This window comes from Musca autumnalis, unplaced genomic scaffold (assembly GCF_047663935.1).
Source record: "Musca autumnalis isolate F117 unplaced genomic scaffold, ASM4766393v1 scaffold_2, whole genome shotgun sequence".
NCBI lineage: Eukaryota > Metazoa > Arthropoda > Insecta > Diptera > Muscidae > Musca > Musca autumnalis.
The window spans coordinates 4,242,772-4,262,044 of NW_027411755.1; the positions used below are offsets into that span (position 1 = coordinate 4,242,772).

The 19,273-nt window shown below is 37.8% G+C and overlaps 1 protein-coding gene across 8 annotated transcripts in view; it reads right to left on the reverse strand.

Annotated features, from left to right (window-relative positions):
- Positions 1-19,273, reverse strand: part of nolo (ADAMTS-like no long nerve cord) — a 215,693-nt gene that overhangs the window by 26,605 nt on the left and 169,815 nt on the right. For 5 of the 8 annotated variants that reach the window (XM_073966677.1, XM_073966675.1, XM_073966676.1 and 2 more), the window contains one exon: positions 13,148-13,273. The exons of the other annotated variants lie outside the window; for them this stretch is intronic. In XM_073966677.1, the coding sequence (XP_073822778.1) occupies positions 13,148-13,273 (126 nt within the window). The remainder of the gene's footprint in view (positions 1-13,147; positions 13,274-19,273) is intronic. 8 annotated transcript variants of the gene reach the window in all.

Here is a 19,273-nt window from a genome sequence, read left to right on the forward strand (position 1 = left end):
TTTTAAATAAAATAATTGCAAACAAAAATAAATATTCAAGTGTTATCCAAATAAAAGGCCCTCTTATCCCTTAACCCCATTTAGCAGTTGATATATTCATTCTAGTTGTTCTTGTTGTTCAAATGTCACTTGTTTGTTATGGTACACACCGTTTTTTTTTATCGTGTTGCATATCAACTGGCGTGTACTACATCTTGAACAGCAAGAAGAAAAAAATGGATAAAAAATAACAACAAGGAAAAGGAGGTCGCACTTAAGTGCCTCTAGAGACTGGTTTGTTAATAATGAGGAAACTTGTCAACATCATCAGCGTCATGTGTATAGTTTTTATAGACAGTTTTCTATTCATAGCCAACTACTGTGGTGTTTCCATATAATATTGATGGCAACCGCATGGAAGGAGTTAAGGCTATTCACAGATAGAGGCGATAAAGAGGAAGATTGTTACAGAAGGAAGGGTTTTCTTTGTTGTGGTTATTACAAGTAGGTGATTAAAAATGTGAGAGCCATTTTATAATGATAATCTATAACGAAAAAAAGTGGAGAAAAAAAAAACGAAAACTTAAATTTAAAGCTTAATGGATATTTAAAGCTGTTTACTTTTAATTTAATATTTTTTTGGTTTTTTTTTCACTGACATGCATTTGCCAATTGTGTGTTTTTAATGAGGAGGGAGACATTTGCACATTTAAGCATAGATTGACTTTAGTTGTAGCTTTGTTCCTGCCATAGCCAATGTGACCAAGAAACCCATCTGCATTAGTTTTAGTTCCTTTTATAAATTTCGTGAACAAAACCCAGCTAAAGGTTGGAGCTAGCCACATTTCCATGAACTAATGCCAGAGAGCAAGTAAGGAAACAGTTCATACATGAAAAGAGGAATTTGTTTTAAAAAATAATACTTGGTTTGATTGTTACCTAGTGAAAATTGTTGTTGAAATGTTGTATATTTTTTGGTTTAAATTGTGGTGTGGGTATTGCGGGGAGTTTGTTTTAAAGTGGATTTTATTTTATACATGTGATGTTGGTGTTGTACACGATTTGTCCGGTTTTATTTGTATATATAGTATGTTTGGCAGGAGCAAAACGATGGAACGAACAAACGAATTAACAAGAAATTTGTAGTTGTAGGAAGGAAACCAGCAACAAAAAACACAAAAAAGAAGAAATATAAACATTTTGCAGAATGTTCCATTGATTGCAGTTTTTTGGTAGGGATTGTTGATAGAGTTTTGTTTTTTTTTTGTTTCGTTGGTTGGTTGTAGTTGATTTGTTTGTGTTGTAATGTATTTGTGTTGGTTGAGTAGAGTTGTTGGTTGGTTGGTTGATTCCATTAAAATACCAAAAAGAAAAAAAAGAAAATAAAAATAAATAAAAAAAGATAGAAAGAAAGAAAAAATGAACAACAATTGCATTGGAATGAATAAAAAGAAGATGAAGTAATAGTAGAAGAAGAATAAAGTAATACCAGTAATTGTTGTTGTGATAACAACAACTACAGCAACATGAAATTGTAATATTAAAATCTATATTAAAAATTGTATAAGGCCAAGTGAAAATGTAAAAAAAAGTAATGCAATTTTAGTCTGGGTGAACTACATATTTCATATAGCGCTTAATGGGAGAAAAATATGAATGTAACAAGCAGAGAGATTAAAAAGGGTCACTGATTAAATACTACTAAATAAATACTTAATGAAAAATTTACTTAAAAGAAGGAAAATATGGTAACCATAAATATTATGTTCAATATAAAGCAAGTTAGCAAAGAATGTAAGCGATAAAAGCAGTTGTTTTAAGACCCTGTAGCCAGGGAAGGAATAGTTTTGAAATGGAAGACAGTGTGTTTCTACGGGAGACTATAAATATTTGACCATACCCAGGTGAACAAATTTCTAAACTGTCGCACAAAGTAGTGGATTGAAAATGTATTATTTTGAATATTGTTTGATTTGTATACTGAAACAAACGTTCTGTTATTGGCGTGAAACAATTTCACAGATTCTATACATATTTAAATGAAAACTTCTACAAAAAGTAATGTACTACAAATATCTCATATTTTTATCCTTGGGCAAAATTTACTGAATTTTGTCGTACAGATTAGAATAAAAAAATCATCTCCTTGACTTAGAGTAATAACATATGTTATCATAGTACCCATCTAGAGGCATAGAAGGTTCCACAAGTCCGCAACCACTCACTAAAGAAATTTTCTTTTCACTTCTTCTTTATTTAACAATTCTAGCAGCCGGCAGCAACCAAAAATAAAAACTAAAGCAAAAACTTATTTCCGCTTTAAAACATATGCAAACATTAATCATTCGACATGGCATATTGGTGGGCGTGTGGTTGACCTCAAGCGAAATTTGTAGAAAAAAGGAAAAAATATTCCCAACAATTGTCAAATCAAATAAAAAATTCACATAAGCAAAAAATTCCACGGACTGGCCGACCACACCCGCTCACTCTTACTGCTGCTGTTGTTATTGGTGCAATCACAAATTTTCAACATCAACCACATTCAAACCAAAAAATTGCAAGTAAACAAATAATATCAATAAAAATATGCTATGAATAATTGTTTGCAATAATTTCACAAAATATGTTTGTTGAGGTAGGTATGTAGTAGTGTACGTGCGTGTGTATGTGTTAACAAACCGTATGTTGCAATAAATTCAATTGCAGACAGAATAGAGTATAAAATTCTGTTTCAATGAAAAAATTAATCATTGCATAAATGACGCACATTATTCTATTCGATTTCACTTGACATTTACATATGCATATGAATATATTAATGCTAATAATTAAAAAAAAACAACAAGCTGTGTGTACAAATGAAATAAACTTAATTTAGTTGATTTATTTGAAATTTCGGTTAAATGCTCTAAAAAGTACAGTGTGCTTCCGTTTAACGGCCGACGTTTGTCTCAAGTATTATATTAAATGTGCAGAGGAATTATCGGAAATATAATTAATTGGTGGCTTCACATACGTTGTTTCTAGAAATCCACATTGCATTGGGGCGTATGAATTATATGAATATGGTGTATACGCAACCGGTATCTCTATGTAGTGCGATTCTCAACTCATTTTTTGAGTTACCGAAAAAATCGGTAAAATTAAAATGTTTATAATTTCGGTTAACGATTTTATTCGATAAATTAGCGACAAATAGAAAGTAGTCGTAAAGTTCTACCGAAAGCAACAGTGTTGTCAGCGTTTATTTGAACATCTCATTCAGAATTTTTATACCCTCAGCATTTATGCTAACGAGGGTATGTACACTTTTATACGGGCAAAATGTGCCTCATCGAAATAATGGTTTTAGACCCCAAATATGTTTGGACGAAATCAGTTTCAGACAATTTGGAGTCGATTTAAAAATGTCCGTCCGTTCGTCTGTCTGCCTGAGCCTGGAGCGCACGGTACATATCGAACGGATCAACCGAATTGGTCCAACATTTGACTTTCGTAATATTTTGTCCAAACATAGTTTAAGTTCGAAGTACCTCGGTCCACTCCCTCGGGTACCTCCCGCGTAAAAATTCAAAATTGTTCGCAAAAATTATGCACACAATAACTCTCGAAAGGACTTACAAATTTCATCCATACTTTGCACATCGCAATATTTCTACCAGACATAGGTCAAGTTCGAATATGGACTATATTGGTCCACTACTTCGGGTACACTCCACATAAAATTTTGGAAAAGTGCAGTTTAAGACCGCCTCTCGAATCGTTTGGTTTTTATTATAGTAACTTGTATTCACCGCCCCCATTACGACAATACAAGTTTGTTTTCCCTTGAGCGGATTAACCGAAAAATTTGAATTTCGTAATATTTTGTCCAAACTTAGTTTAATTTCGAAGATGGGCCATGTCGGTCCACTCCCTAGGGTACCATCCCCAAAAAAATTCAAAATTGTTCGCAAAAATTATGCGCACGATAACTCCGCAGGGACTTACCGATTTGATCCATACTTTGTACATCGTAATATTTCTACGAGACATAGATCCGGGACTATATATGTCAACTCCTTCGGTCCCTCTCACACAAAATTTTACAAAAGTGCAGTTTAAGACCTCCTCTCGAATCGTTTTTATTGTTCTTGCAACATACGGCGCTCAAAGCCCCTATTGCGATGGAGCAAGTTTTTTTTTGTGGCAAGTCCATACTTCTTGAGAAAATGACCGGAAAGCTGTAAAAAACCCCTACGGCCAGGATATTGATTTTTGAGCTTTAATCCAAATCCATTATTTTATCCTCGGATGGAATGGATGATAGAAGGTCACCTAGCCCATGGCCTATCCCCCCTCCTTGCGTACGTCCCTGAGTACATGAACTGTATATAGCTACAAGTTAGGTGTGGAACTTCCGAAATAAAGCATTAGCCCGTTTTTGTCATAAGTTTTAGAGAATTTTAATGCTCATAATGAGTTATGGCATTCGGTCCTCGGCAATGATAACAGGGATATAGCGCTGGCAGAGCAGATTGATAATTTTTCCACAAACATCCCAGACGGGAAAAGGAAGACTTCTCGCATATCAAAGAGTGCACCCAGATTCATATTAGCTCAATTATATGGGACCTACTGTTTATCACCGAGTCCGAACGGCGTGTCTAAAGACACCGCGTTACCACCACCAGATACGTTTTACATGGCTAAAATACTCAGGAAATGTAGGAGTATTTTGCCACCGTTGGAATCGAAACGGGGAATCGAACCCACAACCTTCAACGTGCAATAGCGGATGTCCATATCATTGCAACGCGGTGACAGATTGACAGGTCTGCGTTTTGCACGCTCAATAAGGACACCCCTACCAAAAATAGCGGAGAGTTTTACAGTGCGGCAGTTATAACTATTGTGTCATCTGGTCTGAGAAATGACATCACCTGGCAACCAGACGCTTTCCTTGGTTCGGATTATCCCCCCCCCCCCCCCCTTATTGCCTATGATTTCATCACCTCTGAATGCCACACTTTAATCAAACATGGGAAAGCTAATTGGTCTAGTTTCTGAGATTTCACTAATAACGGCTTCAGATATCTGCTCAACGCTTCTGATGTTCAGATAGCATAAAGGACGACCCGAGACATCATTACTGATGCAGTCGCTCGTTATATACCTGCTGGGGATGCCAAATGAGCGTAATGAGCTTCGTCGAGCAAACCCCATTGACCACAGAATCGGGGAACTGACACTTGCCCTTAACAGGTTGGACGATGAGCATAAGCGGAACATGTAGCTAGATCATCCGAAGAGTTGAAACATTGCAGCCGACATAAGTGAATTGTGAAGATAGTCACGTTTGCCGATGGTACGCTGACTGACTGCCCCGAAGAGGGGTTCAAGTTATTTTAATCGGCAATTTGTCGAGCACCCTAGAGTGACAGGGCGAAGAGAAGAGTACTGCGTCGCATTAGATATCTTACTGCCGAGGAAGAGCCACCACAATTTACAATGGATGATGTTGCAAATACCACAAGGAAACTCCATGGTATTTACAGTGTGGTTCGCTACTGCAGACAAGGATACTAGGAAGGGTGAATTGAACAGACCGATTTCGCTGTTGTCGCCCGTAGCAACATATTATATGCTGTCAAAACAACAACTCTGTTGCAGTTGCCAGAGTAACAGAGTTGGAGTTCATTCCACTGAATACCACTAGCATGCAATGAAGTCACCGGTTTGATATTTCACTATTTAGAGGAAGTTTCGTACTGAAGCTTGTTGTTTAAACTATTAGTGCTAATTTTTGTGTTGGTTCGTTCTTGCTACGTTTAATTGGTGAGAACTCTTGGTGTAACAAAGTAGTGATATTGGTAGATCTTTGACTCTTCCATCTAACGATTTAGATCTTTGTAACATGGTTACATTAATACGTTTTTACTACACGACTACCACTGCAAACTCTACCCCGTGTACGATCTTTGCTTCCACAATAATTTGTATTGGGCCACAGCTGCATTTTCACGAAGTTAAAGGCGTAAATAGGATCCAATCGATGGAAAAAACTTCAGTTCATTGTTGTGGTTAAAAAACGAAGCCTACAAAACTTTGTGAAAATCCGATCGGATTTTGATATAGCTCTAATATGCATTTTTGGCCGCTTTTGGGCTCTCTATAAAAAAATCCGATCCGATTTTCACAAATTTTTGTAGGATTCGTGTTTTAGCCACAACAATGAACTGGTAATTCTTTTCTTGGATTGAATCATAATTTCGGCCTTTAGAGAACTTTCGTTAAAATTCACCTTTAGCCCCATACAAATTACTATGGAAACAAAGATCGCTCAGGTGGCACGGGATAATGTTAACCGCTCGCCATGAAATTTCGTAGATGTATAAGGTCTTTGGATAAAATGGAACAAGTGTAGGGGATAGGAGTTAAAAAATATATTTTTTTTTGGTCCTCCTAATGTAGGGCCATAACTTTCGGACAGGTGGTGTAAATAAAAAAATAAAAAATCATCACCCTAATATTCATATTAACTTAATTAATATTAGTATGTACATATAATTATTTGATAGATCTAAAAAGTTTCATTATAGGGTTGGACGTATGACCAATGGTTTCATTACATTTTATATATTATTATTTTTTTAATTTAATAATTTTGTTGTGGTGACTTTTAGAACTAAGGGAAAAAAGTGAGGAAATTTAATTATTACTCAACATGTCTATATACCTCATTTTGATCCCCATTGTTTTCCCAGAATTGTAAGAATGACACACATAAATTTCGCCGACTATTTGCCACTTCAACGTTCATAGAAAAACTTATGTAAAAATATGTATGTACCTTAATGTTGTAACACCCTATAATGTTTTAATATTTTAAATACATAATCCCTATTTGTACGATTTATGAAACACACTGTAAATCCAGGATAATGCCGCATACAGCGTTTTACCAATAATATTTAGAGTTGAATTTTCGCGAGTTTTATTTTGTTTTTGTAATAATAAATGAATTCAATGAAAAATGGTTATTGAAATAATTCCATGGATAAAAATGGACTACAATAACAAAACAATGGATATTTAAATAATTGAATGATGATGATTGTATTGGAGTTTGAATGTGTATGTGTGTTGCAATTTTTAAATAAAATATGAAAACAAATTAAAACAACATGAGTCATTCATTATGGTTTTGTAAAAAAACATATTGTTGCAATTTTATAAATCTAAAAAATTACAACCAAACTGTTATAATAAAATAAATGCTTGTAATTATTCTAAGTCAAGTAATTAATGACTTTTTAAATGATTTAAAAAAACTTTAAAATGATTAAAAAACTGAATGATGATAAATAATTCATACAAACACTAGAAAAAATGCTTTAAAATTAGCTAAATCAAAAACTATGAAAAAAGCTCTCACCTCGAACAAAAGGCATAGTGACAACAACAACAACAAGAACAAAGTACGGAAGTGCGGGTGTCATAAAGTGCTGCATTGTGTTATTAGTGCCAAATAGCATAAAAAGGTTTGGGGTTTTGCAAAAAATGGAGGGAGACAAAAATAAGTCATAAAGAGGGGGTGATGGTATTGTTACATTTTTATAAGCCAACCTATGTGAAAGGGAACAAAACAAAAACAGTGTGGCATGAGTGTTTAAAAACTGAAAATATTCTATAAAAAAGAGGGAACAAAACAATCATAACAAAGGATACTAAATAAGAAAGTGTAAAACTAAGACCGACGGCAGACGACGTCATTGTTCACTCGATAATGATAATAAATGAGAAATGATTGTAAACCAAACAATGAATGGCATGGAGGTTTTTTGCTAGGAGTTTCAAGGTAGAGTTATTTTACCCTACGCCGTTATGTGAAGAAGAAGTGATGAATATATTCTTAAGGTTCATAGGTAATGAACTGTATACCCATTGCGATCTCGTCATATTTATGACATTAATGTATATGGGGAATTTTGATTGAAATCGGATACTTTTAAAACAAGTGATTCTTGATTTCCTTTATTTTTTGCTGTGTTGATGCTGCTCCTCAGCAAATTACTGAAATCTGTAAAAACTACATGCAAAGAAATACTCATAACTTCTGTAATATTGGTCCAAGTGGAAAAAAATTGTTGTATTTTTTTAGTTATCTAACAAAAAACCAGTTTTTATCAATGATTGTACTCTTCGATTTTCCAGATTTTTTTGTATTAAACTACGATCAATTACAAAAATTTTAAGTCCTATTTGGTAGTGGGATTCGAATAATTACTATTTTTTCTTATTTTTTTTAATTTGTCAGTACAATTTTTTCTTTACACCAGTGTGAAGCATTTGTTATTTTACCAAAAAAAAAAAAAAAAAAAAAAATTATTTTTTTTAACATTTGTTTTGTTGTTTTATTTATGAACTTATCTTAAACATTTTTCGATTTTGAACATGGATTAGCAATTATATAGGTAAATTGTATAGAACAATTTTAAAAAATTAAGAAAAATAGTAATCTTAATTTGTAGTGGGATTTGAACCACTACCAAATAAGACTTACCATTTTTGTAATTGGTGGTAGTTTAACACAAAAAAATTGAAGAAAATCGAAGAGTAGAATCTTTGTTAAAAATTGATTTTAAATATAAATTGGTGAAAATTGCGTCCAAGCCCACTGTGCATTTTTTATTTTTTTTTTTTTTTTTGTTATATAGCTGATAAAACAACAAAATATACAAACAACGATTTTGTTTTTCAAATTGGACCAATATTAAAGAATTTATGAGTTTTTCTTTACTTACTCAGCTGGCCCATTACAGGACATTTGTTCCATAGGCCGAACTAAGAAAATATCTCTATTTCTCCCTATTTGTTGCTTCGCACTCTGGAATACCGCGCTTTTTCATCTCATCATCCACTTGTTTGCGCCATCTATTCCTTGGCCTGCCAATTCTGCGTGCACCGCCAAGCGGTCCGTATTTATACTGATACGGGTAGTATCAGTGTTTTGTAGAGCGTTATTTTTGTTTGACTAGATGTGGCTTTGTTTTTAAACTGCTTACTTAAACCAAAGTAGCATCTGTTGGCCAATACAATTCTTCTTTTTATTTCACAACTGATGTCGTTTGTTGTGTTTACGGAGGTGCCGAGGTAGACGAAGTCTTTTACTACCTCAATATTATAGGAACCAACTTCCACAGTCGGTGCGAGCTCAATGGGCGCATTGCGCGTCGACACCATCAACTTGGTCTTCTCACCGTTTACCGCCAGACCCACTTTAACAGATTCTCCTTCGACCTTCATAAAGGTATCAGTTATTTCTTTTACTGATCGGCCCATGATGTCTATATCATCAGCATAAGCAAGTAACATGTGGCTATTGGTGTAGATTGTGCCACTTCTTTTGACGTTTGCCTCTCGTATAACCTTTTCTAGCAGGATGTTGAAGAGGTCACACGAAAGGCTGTCTCCTTGTCTGAAACCTCTTTTGGTACCAAACTCTTCGGAGAGGTTATTTCCTATTTTAACTGAGGACTTCGTGTCAGTTAAAGTCATTTTACAAAGCCGGATGAGCTTTGCGGGGATACCAAATTCAGACATGGCTTGGAATACCTTTGAACGCAGCGGACTGTCGAAGGCTGCTTTATAATCGACAAAAAGTGGTAGGTGTCGATCTGCATTTCTTGGGTCTTCTCCAGGAGTTGCCGCAGGGTAAATATCTGGTCAATGGTGGACTTGCCAGGTCTAAAGCCTCATTGGTATGGTCCAATTATCTCGTTGACCATAGGCTTTAGTCGTTCGCACAATATTCCTGACACGATCTTGTAGGCAATAGGGAGTAGACTTATGCCCCTATAGTTAGAGCATACAGTCTTATCTCCCTTCTTGTGGACGGGGCACAGGAAACTCAGGTTCCAATCGTCGGGTACTCGTTCTTCCTGCCAGATGGTGCTAACTAGCTGATGAATACACCCTCTCAGCGTGTCGCCTCCGGTTTTGAACAGCTCGACTGGTAAGCCATCGGCTCCTGCTGCCTTATTATTTTTCAGCCGATTTATTGCTGTCATTACCTCATCTTGGTTGGGCGGTATACATTCAATACCATCTTCTGGGATTGGGACTGTGGTATCTTCGTCGTCTTCGCTGCTATTGGATACCAACAGTTTTGAAAAATGTTCTTTCCATATCCTGAGTACACTATCAGTATCGGTTACCAAATTACCTTGCTGGTCTCTACAGGAGGATGTGCCTGTACCAAAGCCATCAGTTTGATCCTTAATTCTTTGGTAGAATTTTCGGACTTCATTCTGGCTCCTGTACATCTCGATTTTTTCACACTCCCGCTTTTCCATCACTCTCTTTTTCCTGCGGAAAGACGTTTCTTCTCTCTTCTTTTCTCCCTGTATCTCTCTCGTGCGCTACGCGTTGCTAGGGATTGTAAAGTACCCCTATATGCCGCATTTTTCTCTTCGGTGGCAGCACGACTCTCCTGATCATACCATGGATTCCTTGGTGGAGGTCTCTGGTATCCAAGTATGGATTTTGCGGCTGTTTGCATGGAGTTGGCAATGCTTTACCATTGCGCTGATATGTTATCGGGATGAGGGGTGTTTTGATTGCAGCAAGTCTTTCATTCACTGGGGTGAAGGTTGATACTAGATGTTTTAGCCTCCGACTAACTACGAATCCGCAGCCAAACTCATGCTTTACGTCATAACAGCTATAATGCAGTGCGTCACCTTTAGGTGTTGTTGTGACGCCTTTCCCAATTCATCGTATTTCCTGTATGGCAGTAATATCGGCCTTGTACTTTTCAAATACGTCTTCCAATGCGAAGACTGCACATTCTCTATAAAGAGTGCGAACATTCCAGGTGCAGATTCGCATATTATGGTCCTTAAAACGTTTGCGGGGTTCGTCAACTTTAGAGGGGTTTGTTTTTTGAGTGAGTGTTTCTTTACATATTGTTTTTACAGAATTCGTCTTTTTCAAGGAGCGGTAACTCTGGAACCGTATACTCAAATGTTTTGCTGATGAGCAGCATCACCACAGCAAAAATAAAGGAAATCAAAAACCTAATTTTAAAAAGGTGTCCGATTTCACTCAGAAATCCCTATTATAGCTTTGTAAAAATCCGAAGGTTTTATTTTTCAATAGTAAACTGTCTATAACACTGTGCAACAAAATGGAGCTCGAAGTCTGGGGGGTGGAAAATTCCTTTTGGGGATGAAAGCTCTTGGTGAGTATATACAGAACCTAGAAGGACAGATCCGCCGTGAGTCGAACTTTTGAGATATGGCGTGATGAATATTTTGCTGGATACCCTATAAGCCCTCAGATATTTGCGTTATATCATTGTCCGCTGTTGTTTTAGCTTATTTTTGAGATCACATTTCTTCAGCCAAATCAAACGAGGATTATTTTCGTAGAGCATTTTGACCTTCTATCTCGCTTCCTTCAATGTCCTTTTCGTCCTTTATTTTAAGAGCCGCTATAAAAGTACCACAAGATGCCGTTATTCAGCTTCGAAATGTTCTGCAAAAATGTCGCTCAGAAAATTTTAGGTACGGCTCTCATTGACAACAAATCGATTTTGTCGCGTTTAATAGTCATTTTTTACATTTACTCCTGTTTGCTAAAAAAAACTGTGTTTGTGTTTTTGTATGTTCTGTAACGAATATACAAAAAACAAAATATTGTCTTTTTCTGAACAAAAACAGGGTAAATACACAAAACGACCCCAAAACGCGATAAAATCGATTTGTTGTCGATGAGAGCCGTACCTAAAAATTTTTGGCCGACATTTTTGCAGAACATATCGAAGCTAAAAAACGTCATCTTGTGGTACTTTTATAGCGGCTCTTAAAATAAAGGACGAAAAGGACATTGAAGGAAGCGAGATAGAAGGTCAAAATGCTCTACGAAAATAATCCTCATTTGATTTGGCTGAAGAAATGTGATCTCAAAAATAAGCTAAAACAACAGCGGACAAAGATATAACGCTAATATCTGAGGGCTTATAGGGTATCCAGCAAAATATTCATCACGCCATATCTCAAAAGTTCGACTCACGGCGGATCTGTCCTTCTGGGTTCTGTATATACTCACCAAGAGCTTTCATCCCCAAAAGGAATTTTCCACCCCCCAAAATTTCGGTTCACAGTGTAATTAGACATAATTGGGTATTCTATTTGTAGAAGACACTTTATTTATGTACTTCCATATAACTCTTCAATTTATCATATCTTCATCGCTCCAATTTCCTTGGAAAAGAGTACACAAAATTCGATATGACCATTTACTTTATTTCCGACGACCCGACGAATGACTTCTTCCTCCACGATTTAGATGGTTAGATGATGTAGGATCATAGGAAACAACTAATCTAAAGTGAAGACAACCAACAAAACGATAATGATGTGTTGTTATCGTTTACAACAATACACGAATGAAATCAAAAACAAAAAACATGAATGACAAATGATATGAATGACAAAGGAGACTAAAACAAACGTTTGCATGGCGGGGTGTTTTTTTTTTTTTGCACCAGGACACAAAGAATGATACTTCAGTTGCCGAATAAAGGAACAAGGAACAATAACAGAACAAAAGTGCAACGAATATGACAAAAAAGTAAGCACACTAGCAGTCACACATACAACAAAAGACAGCACACAGTAACAGCTTAAAAAAGAAAAGGAAACTGAAATTTTACACCCACAAGACAAAGAGGCGCAAACAAACAAAAACACATCCACTCTGTTGTAAAGGAATCACTATTTTACGCCATTCATATTCAAATAAAGCAAAACAAGGATGAAAGGATGTAACAGCAACAACACACAAATGAATAAGTTACAAACTAACAAAAGCTGCCATAATATAACATTAACATTATCATCAGCCACAGGATTAAGGAACTCGAACAGAAAAAAATCCAGAAGAGGCCGGTAGGTAAAAAGGCTGATAGTTTACAAAAAAAAAAAAAAAACAAACCAGGAAAAATAAAACCAACAACACGATGAATGTTCTAAATAAACAAACAAAAGGAAACAACGCTGAAAACACAAAAAACCACATGACTATTTAACACAGGCAGCATGTCCTGTGCCCTGGCTCACGACACGGCCTGTCTGGTATGTTTGTGTATTTTGTATTACAGCATTGCGGAATACCTCACCTGTAGATTACTGAGTAAAGCCTGGAAATATGGCATGGCCAACAAGGCATTGGTGCGACGACTGCTACCACTGCTGGCACTCGGTTGAGGCAAACCATCCTGGGCCTGTTGGACTAAATGTGAATGCTAAAAAACGAGATTGGCGAGCGAGCGTGTTGGTAAGGTTGATTGTCAAATGCCGCCAAAAAGTGGTAGCGGAGAATAAGAAGAAAAAATAGAAGCATAAGAAGAAGAAGAAAAAAGAGAACAAAACAAACATAAGTATCTTTTGAATATTTATATTGTAATTGTTTGCCAACTGTTAGCTATTAGCTTAGCCTAGGTAGTATACAATTCTTGTTGTTTTTTGCTTTTTTGTTTTAATACGCCGCCAAGAATATAAATTAAAATGCCATGTTGGCGATTTTTACACCTTGTTGGTTTTTTTGTCGTTGTTGTTGTTAAACAACTTGATTTTTGTAGGACCCTTGTAATCGCACTTGTTATGCTCTAACCATTAAGGTCCAAGTCAACCACTAATAGCCACCAAAAACAGTTTAGCTAACCACTTAAAATGTTAATTGACTAAATGTGTTGTTTTTGTTAGCCAAAAGCGGCACTTGTTGCCATTCTTGGTGGTCAAAAGGATACTCAATTGCAGAGTTATATAAATAAATTAATTATAAGTAGGTGCATGCGTTTTAATTTTAATTAGAAGTACACTGGGATTCGACTACAAATATATATGGAAATATATGGAAAGTTGAAATTAATTTCTCTCTAAGGAGGGCTACGAAAAATGAATACCAGTGAATTCTCACACACTTTCAATCAGTATACTATAATGCGAGAAAAAAGAGGTCCATTGTGATTGACCTTGAATTGAGCTGCATTGATTGATATGTCTCCCCTTGCTCCTCGAATTGTTCGTTTGAACCAAATGACTTAGTGTGCAAGTGGTTTTGGTAACCTTTACACTATGAGAGCTTCCCCAACACTAGAAATGCAATAAAACGGTACCTTCATTCCCCTCAACAGGGGCAAAATCTTGACGTCGATGTGAGGACTTAAGCTCACAAGTTTGTTCATTTAAAATTGTGTACTTTTGCTTGTCTTGGATTTAGAAAATTGTGAAGGACCCGCTGGAATGTCAAGCGACTACTTGCCTAACGGTGTCCTTCAAGATTTGCTGTAGGGTACCAATTCTATTTGAACCTGTCCTGGTAAGAAAGTAAATAAACTTTGACTGATGTAGATGTTGATGCCTTGGAACCCTCAATCTTGTCGTTGCTGTAGCAGTGCAAATATGTTCGTTCGTATATTTTTTTAGTTATTTGGTTCTGCTTCCTCGGTGTCCAGGTTCAAAAATTCTGCAACATAGACTGGCAGCGTCAACAAAAAATCAGGAGACAGGTGAGTCGTTTTAGCTGAGCAATTTAGCACTTGCAGAGTGCCGTGTAGTCTCAATCTATATACAGGGCATTTGTTGGGTATCGTGCCATCAATTCGTTCAATATTTTTTTCTGCTTAAATGGATGGAGGTGTTCTCCTAGTACACTGTACCTGTGAACTGCCTGCACAACTGCATCAGTGTAAATGCTATTCAAGTATGCCTGATAGGCTAACTGACCTAGAGGTTCTCCCTTGTAAGTTTGGGCCTCACTCTTATGAGATCCTGAAGATGTAGCATGCATGGCATGCCTGTCCCCTATCGTGACAGGGATGCTCACGGCACTAACATCGAAGCAGGTACTGCATCAACAACATGTTGTTGTGCCGGTAAAATCTTCGTCTCCTCATGAAGATGGACCACTGTTGCAGTCCTCATACCACTCATGCACCACATATCCTACCATAGACTCTTGCTTTATAAGAGGTCAATAAGGTATCTAACTCCCGTCTTCACTTCCTTAATCACATCAACCTCACTGACTATTACAAACATGGACAATAACAGCGATTCCCTCACTAATATCGCCAGCAGCTTAAGAACCTGCTTGACAAAAACGGTCTATAGATAGGAGATCATGTCGGAACCCGACGACATAAATTACAGCTTTAACAGACAGAGCTAGCTTCTACTCAACTTCATCGAGGAGAATGTCCCCCAGAGCAGATAGTATGCCAGCCGATATTTGGAATAATTTTTGATTGACGGAAGAGGAGGAATCTATGAACACGACAGTGATCGAGGGTGACGTAGGGGGTGGAAGATACCAAGGAACGGTCCTGACCGGTTTTATCATGGCAAAGCCCAGGATTTATCTTGGTCCCTCTTTCATCTCAAGTGGACACTGACCTCCTCGTGGGGTCACCTGGGGAACTGCCTTTAACACCCGTTAAAGGTAGTGAGCTAACATGTGCCGCGCGTTCACCCATAAGAACGTTAAAAACTTGGGTTTGGGCGTCGGGTTAGTAACCTTCCCCTAGAAAAAACAGCCTACTATGAAAAAAATGAAAGAAAGGAAAAACAAACCCCTCTAAAGTTGACGAACCCCGCAAAAGTTTTAAAGACCATGATCTGCGAATCTGCACCTGGAATTTTCGCACTCTTTATAGAGAAGGTGCAGTCTTCGCATTGGCAAACGTACTTGAAAAGTACAAGGCCGATATTACTGCCATACAGGAAATACGATGGATTGGGAAAAGCGTCACAACAACACCTAAAGGTGACGCACTGTATTATAGCTGCCATGACGTAAAGCATGAGTTTGGTTGCGGATTCGAAGTTAGTCAGAGACTAAAACATCTGGTATCCAGCTTCACCCCAGTGAATGAAAGACTTGCTGTAATTCGAATAAAAGCTAAATTCTTCAACATCAGCTTTATTTGCGCTCACGCTCCCACTGAAGAAAAGGACGAACAGACCAAAGATATATTTTACGAGCGCTTAGAAGAAACATATGACCGTTGCCCTGCCCATGACATTAAAATTATTCTAGGCGATTTTAATACCAAAATTGGATAGGAGAATATCTTTGGCCCAACAGTCGGGAAATGCAGTCTCCACAGTGAAACATCTGACAATGGTATGAGGCTGATAGACTTTGCAGCTGCAGAAAACATGGTAGTTAGCAGTACCAGATTTAATCATCTCGATATTCATAAGGGCACCTGGCTGTCTCCAGATCAGAAAAAAAGAAATCGAATTGATCATGTTGTGATAGATGGAAGACATTCATCCAGCGTGTTGGATGCACGATCATTCCGAGGCGCAAACATTGATTCGGACCACTACCTTGTTGCAGCAAATGTACGTACCCGTCTAAACGTTGCAAATAAAGCACGAACAGACACAACGCGGAAGTTGGACAGCGATAGGCTGCAAACACAACAGATAGCCACAGCATATTCCACTAAACTAGCCCAATTGCTTAACGCGAGCACTCCTTGTCCCGATAACATAACAACACAATGGCAAAATATTGCCTACTCCATGTAAACAGCCGCAAAATCCATACTTGGATTCCAGAGACCTTCACAAAGGAACTCATGGTATGACAGGAGTGTCGTGCGGCTACCGAAGAGAAAAATGCGGCATATAGGGCTACTTTACAATCAGTAGCAACGCGTAGCGCACGAGGGAGATATCGGGAGAAAAGGAGAGAAGAGAAACGTCTTTTCCGCAAGAAAGTGTGAAAAAATCGAGATGTACAGGAGCTAGAATGAAGTCCGAAAATTCTACCAAAGAGTGAAACATCAAATAGATGGTTTTGGTACAGGCACATCCTCCTGTAGAGACCAGCAAGGTAATCTGGTAACAGATACAGATAGCGTGCTCAGGATATGGAAGGAACATTTCTCCAATCTGTTGGTATCCAATAGTAGCGAAGACGATGATAACACAGATCCAATCCCAGAAGATGGTATAGAATGTATACCGCCCGGCCAAGATGAGGTAAAAACAGCAATCAACCGGCTAAAGAATAATAAAGCAGCAGGAGCCGATGGCTTACTAGCCGAGCTGTTTAAAACCGGAGGCGACGCGCTTATAAGGTGTATGCATCAGCTAGTCAGCGCCATGTGAACCTGAGCATCCTATGCCCCGTCCACAAGAAAGGAGATAAGACTGTATGCTCCAACTATAGGGGCATAGGTCTTCTCCCTATTGCCTATAAGATAGTCTCAGGGATATTGTGCGAACGACTAAAGCCAATGGTCAAGGAAATAATTAGACCATACCAATGTGGCTTTAGACCTGAGAAGTCCACCATTGATCAGATATTTACCCTGCGGCAAATCCTAGAGAAGACCCAAGAGATGCAGATCGACACATATCACCTTTTTGTCGATTATAAAGCAGCATTCGACAGTCCCCTCCGATCAAAGTTATTCCATGCAATGTCTGAATTTGGTATCCCCGCAAAGCTCATCCGGCTTTGTAAGATGGCTTTAACTGATACTAGGTCCTCAGTTGAAATTGGAAAGAACCTCTCCGAAGAATTTTACCAAAAAAATTTTCAGACAAGGAGACAGCCTTTCGTGTGACCTATTCAACATTTTGCTGGAAAAGGTAATACGAGATGCAAATGTCAAAAGAAATGGCACAATTTACACCAATAGCCTCATGTTACTTGCTTATGCTCACGACATAGACATCATGGGATGATCAGTAAAGGAAGTAACTGATACCTTTAGGAAGGTCGAAGCAGAATCTGCGAAAGTGGGTCTGGCGGTAAACGGCGAAAAGACCAAATTGATGCTGTCGACGCGCAAAGCGTCCATAGAGCTCGAACCAACTGTGGAAGTTGGTACCTACAATTTTGAGGTAGTTAAAGACTTCGTCTACCTTGGCACTGCCATAACACAGCAAACAACATCAGTTGTAAAATAAGAAGAAGAATTGTATTGGTCAACAGATGCTATTATGGTTTAAGTAAGCAATTTAAAAACAAAGCCACATCTCGTCAAACAAAAATAACACTATACAAAACGCTGATACTACCCGTGCTAATGTATGGCTCCGAAGCATGGGTACTTGCGCAAGCAGATAAGGCAGTGCTTGGTGTGTTTGAGAGGAAAATTCTTTGAATGATCTACGGACCGATTTGCGTTGACGGTGAATATCGACGTCGTATGAACCACGAGCTATATAAGCTATACAAATACATGAATATAGTTAAACGTATCGAGATGCAACGATTGCGTTGGCTAGGCCATATCATAAGAATGAGCGATGATGAACCCGCTAAAGGGCGTATGAATACATGCCACATGACGGTGGTGGCAGAATCGGCAGGCCTAAGCTTCGATGGAGCATATAAGTGGATGAAGAAATGAAAAGGCGCGGTATTCAAAAAAGTCAAGCGAAAAACAGAGAGAATGCTAGATCTTTTCTTAGTTCGCTCTATGGAACAAATGTTCTGTAATGGGCCAGCTAAGTAAGTAAGTAAGATCGAGGTCTCCACAATTAGTTAAGATATTTCACCCCAATCCGTTGAAAACGATGCTGAACCAACCTATTTCATTGGACCAGACTTGTTAGCGTCGGACAAATCCGACAAACCATTACTTCTTAGACAGGAGCATTGGTGGAGAAAATTGGCAAAGAAGAATAGTCCTCCAAAAAACAAGTGGTTTGCCGGTACCTTTGACCTACGAGAATGCCGAAACTAAAAAGGAAAAAATCGTTTCGAAGGGCAGTTACATACTGCAGTCGGTACATCAATAACGATCTGAAAACCATCATCAGCGTAGGGTAACTTCAGCTCATTAGAATGAACCTCAATTTCGTGAGGCAGTTCGAAAGGACCAGTCATATACTGGCTTTATGTAAACGTACTTCTGCCCATCTTAACCTATGGTGGACGTTTCTGGCGACAAGCACTTGGCTCCCTACTGTCCGAAATATGAAGTGTGCAAAGGGCTGCCTTAATTCTGATCACTGTGGCAATCAGAAGTTATTATTCACCCTCAGTTATTATTCCAATGAGGGATACTTGGACTTAACGATAGCTGTAGCGTTTTTCAAGTAGATATTCTTGCTATCAAGAACGCAACAGAATTGACTAGAGGACTTGAAACCCGTCTCACAGGCGCCAAACTCTCATGAACCATAAACTTGCGAGCTATCCTGTCTTGCAAAAAGCTTCTTCAGAATAAATAAAATATCGTTAAGCTTTTTTTGGGTTCCAGGACATAATAATA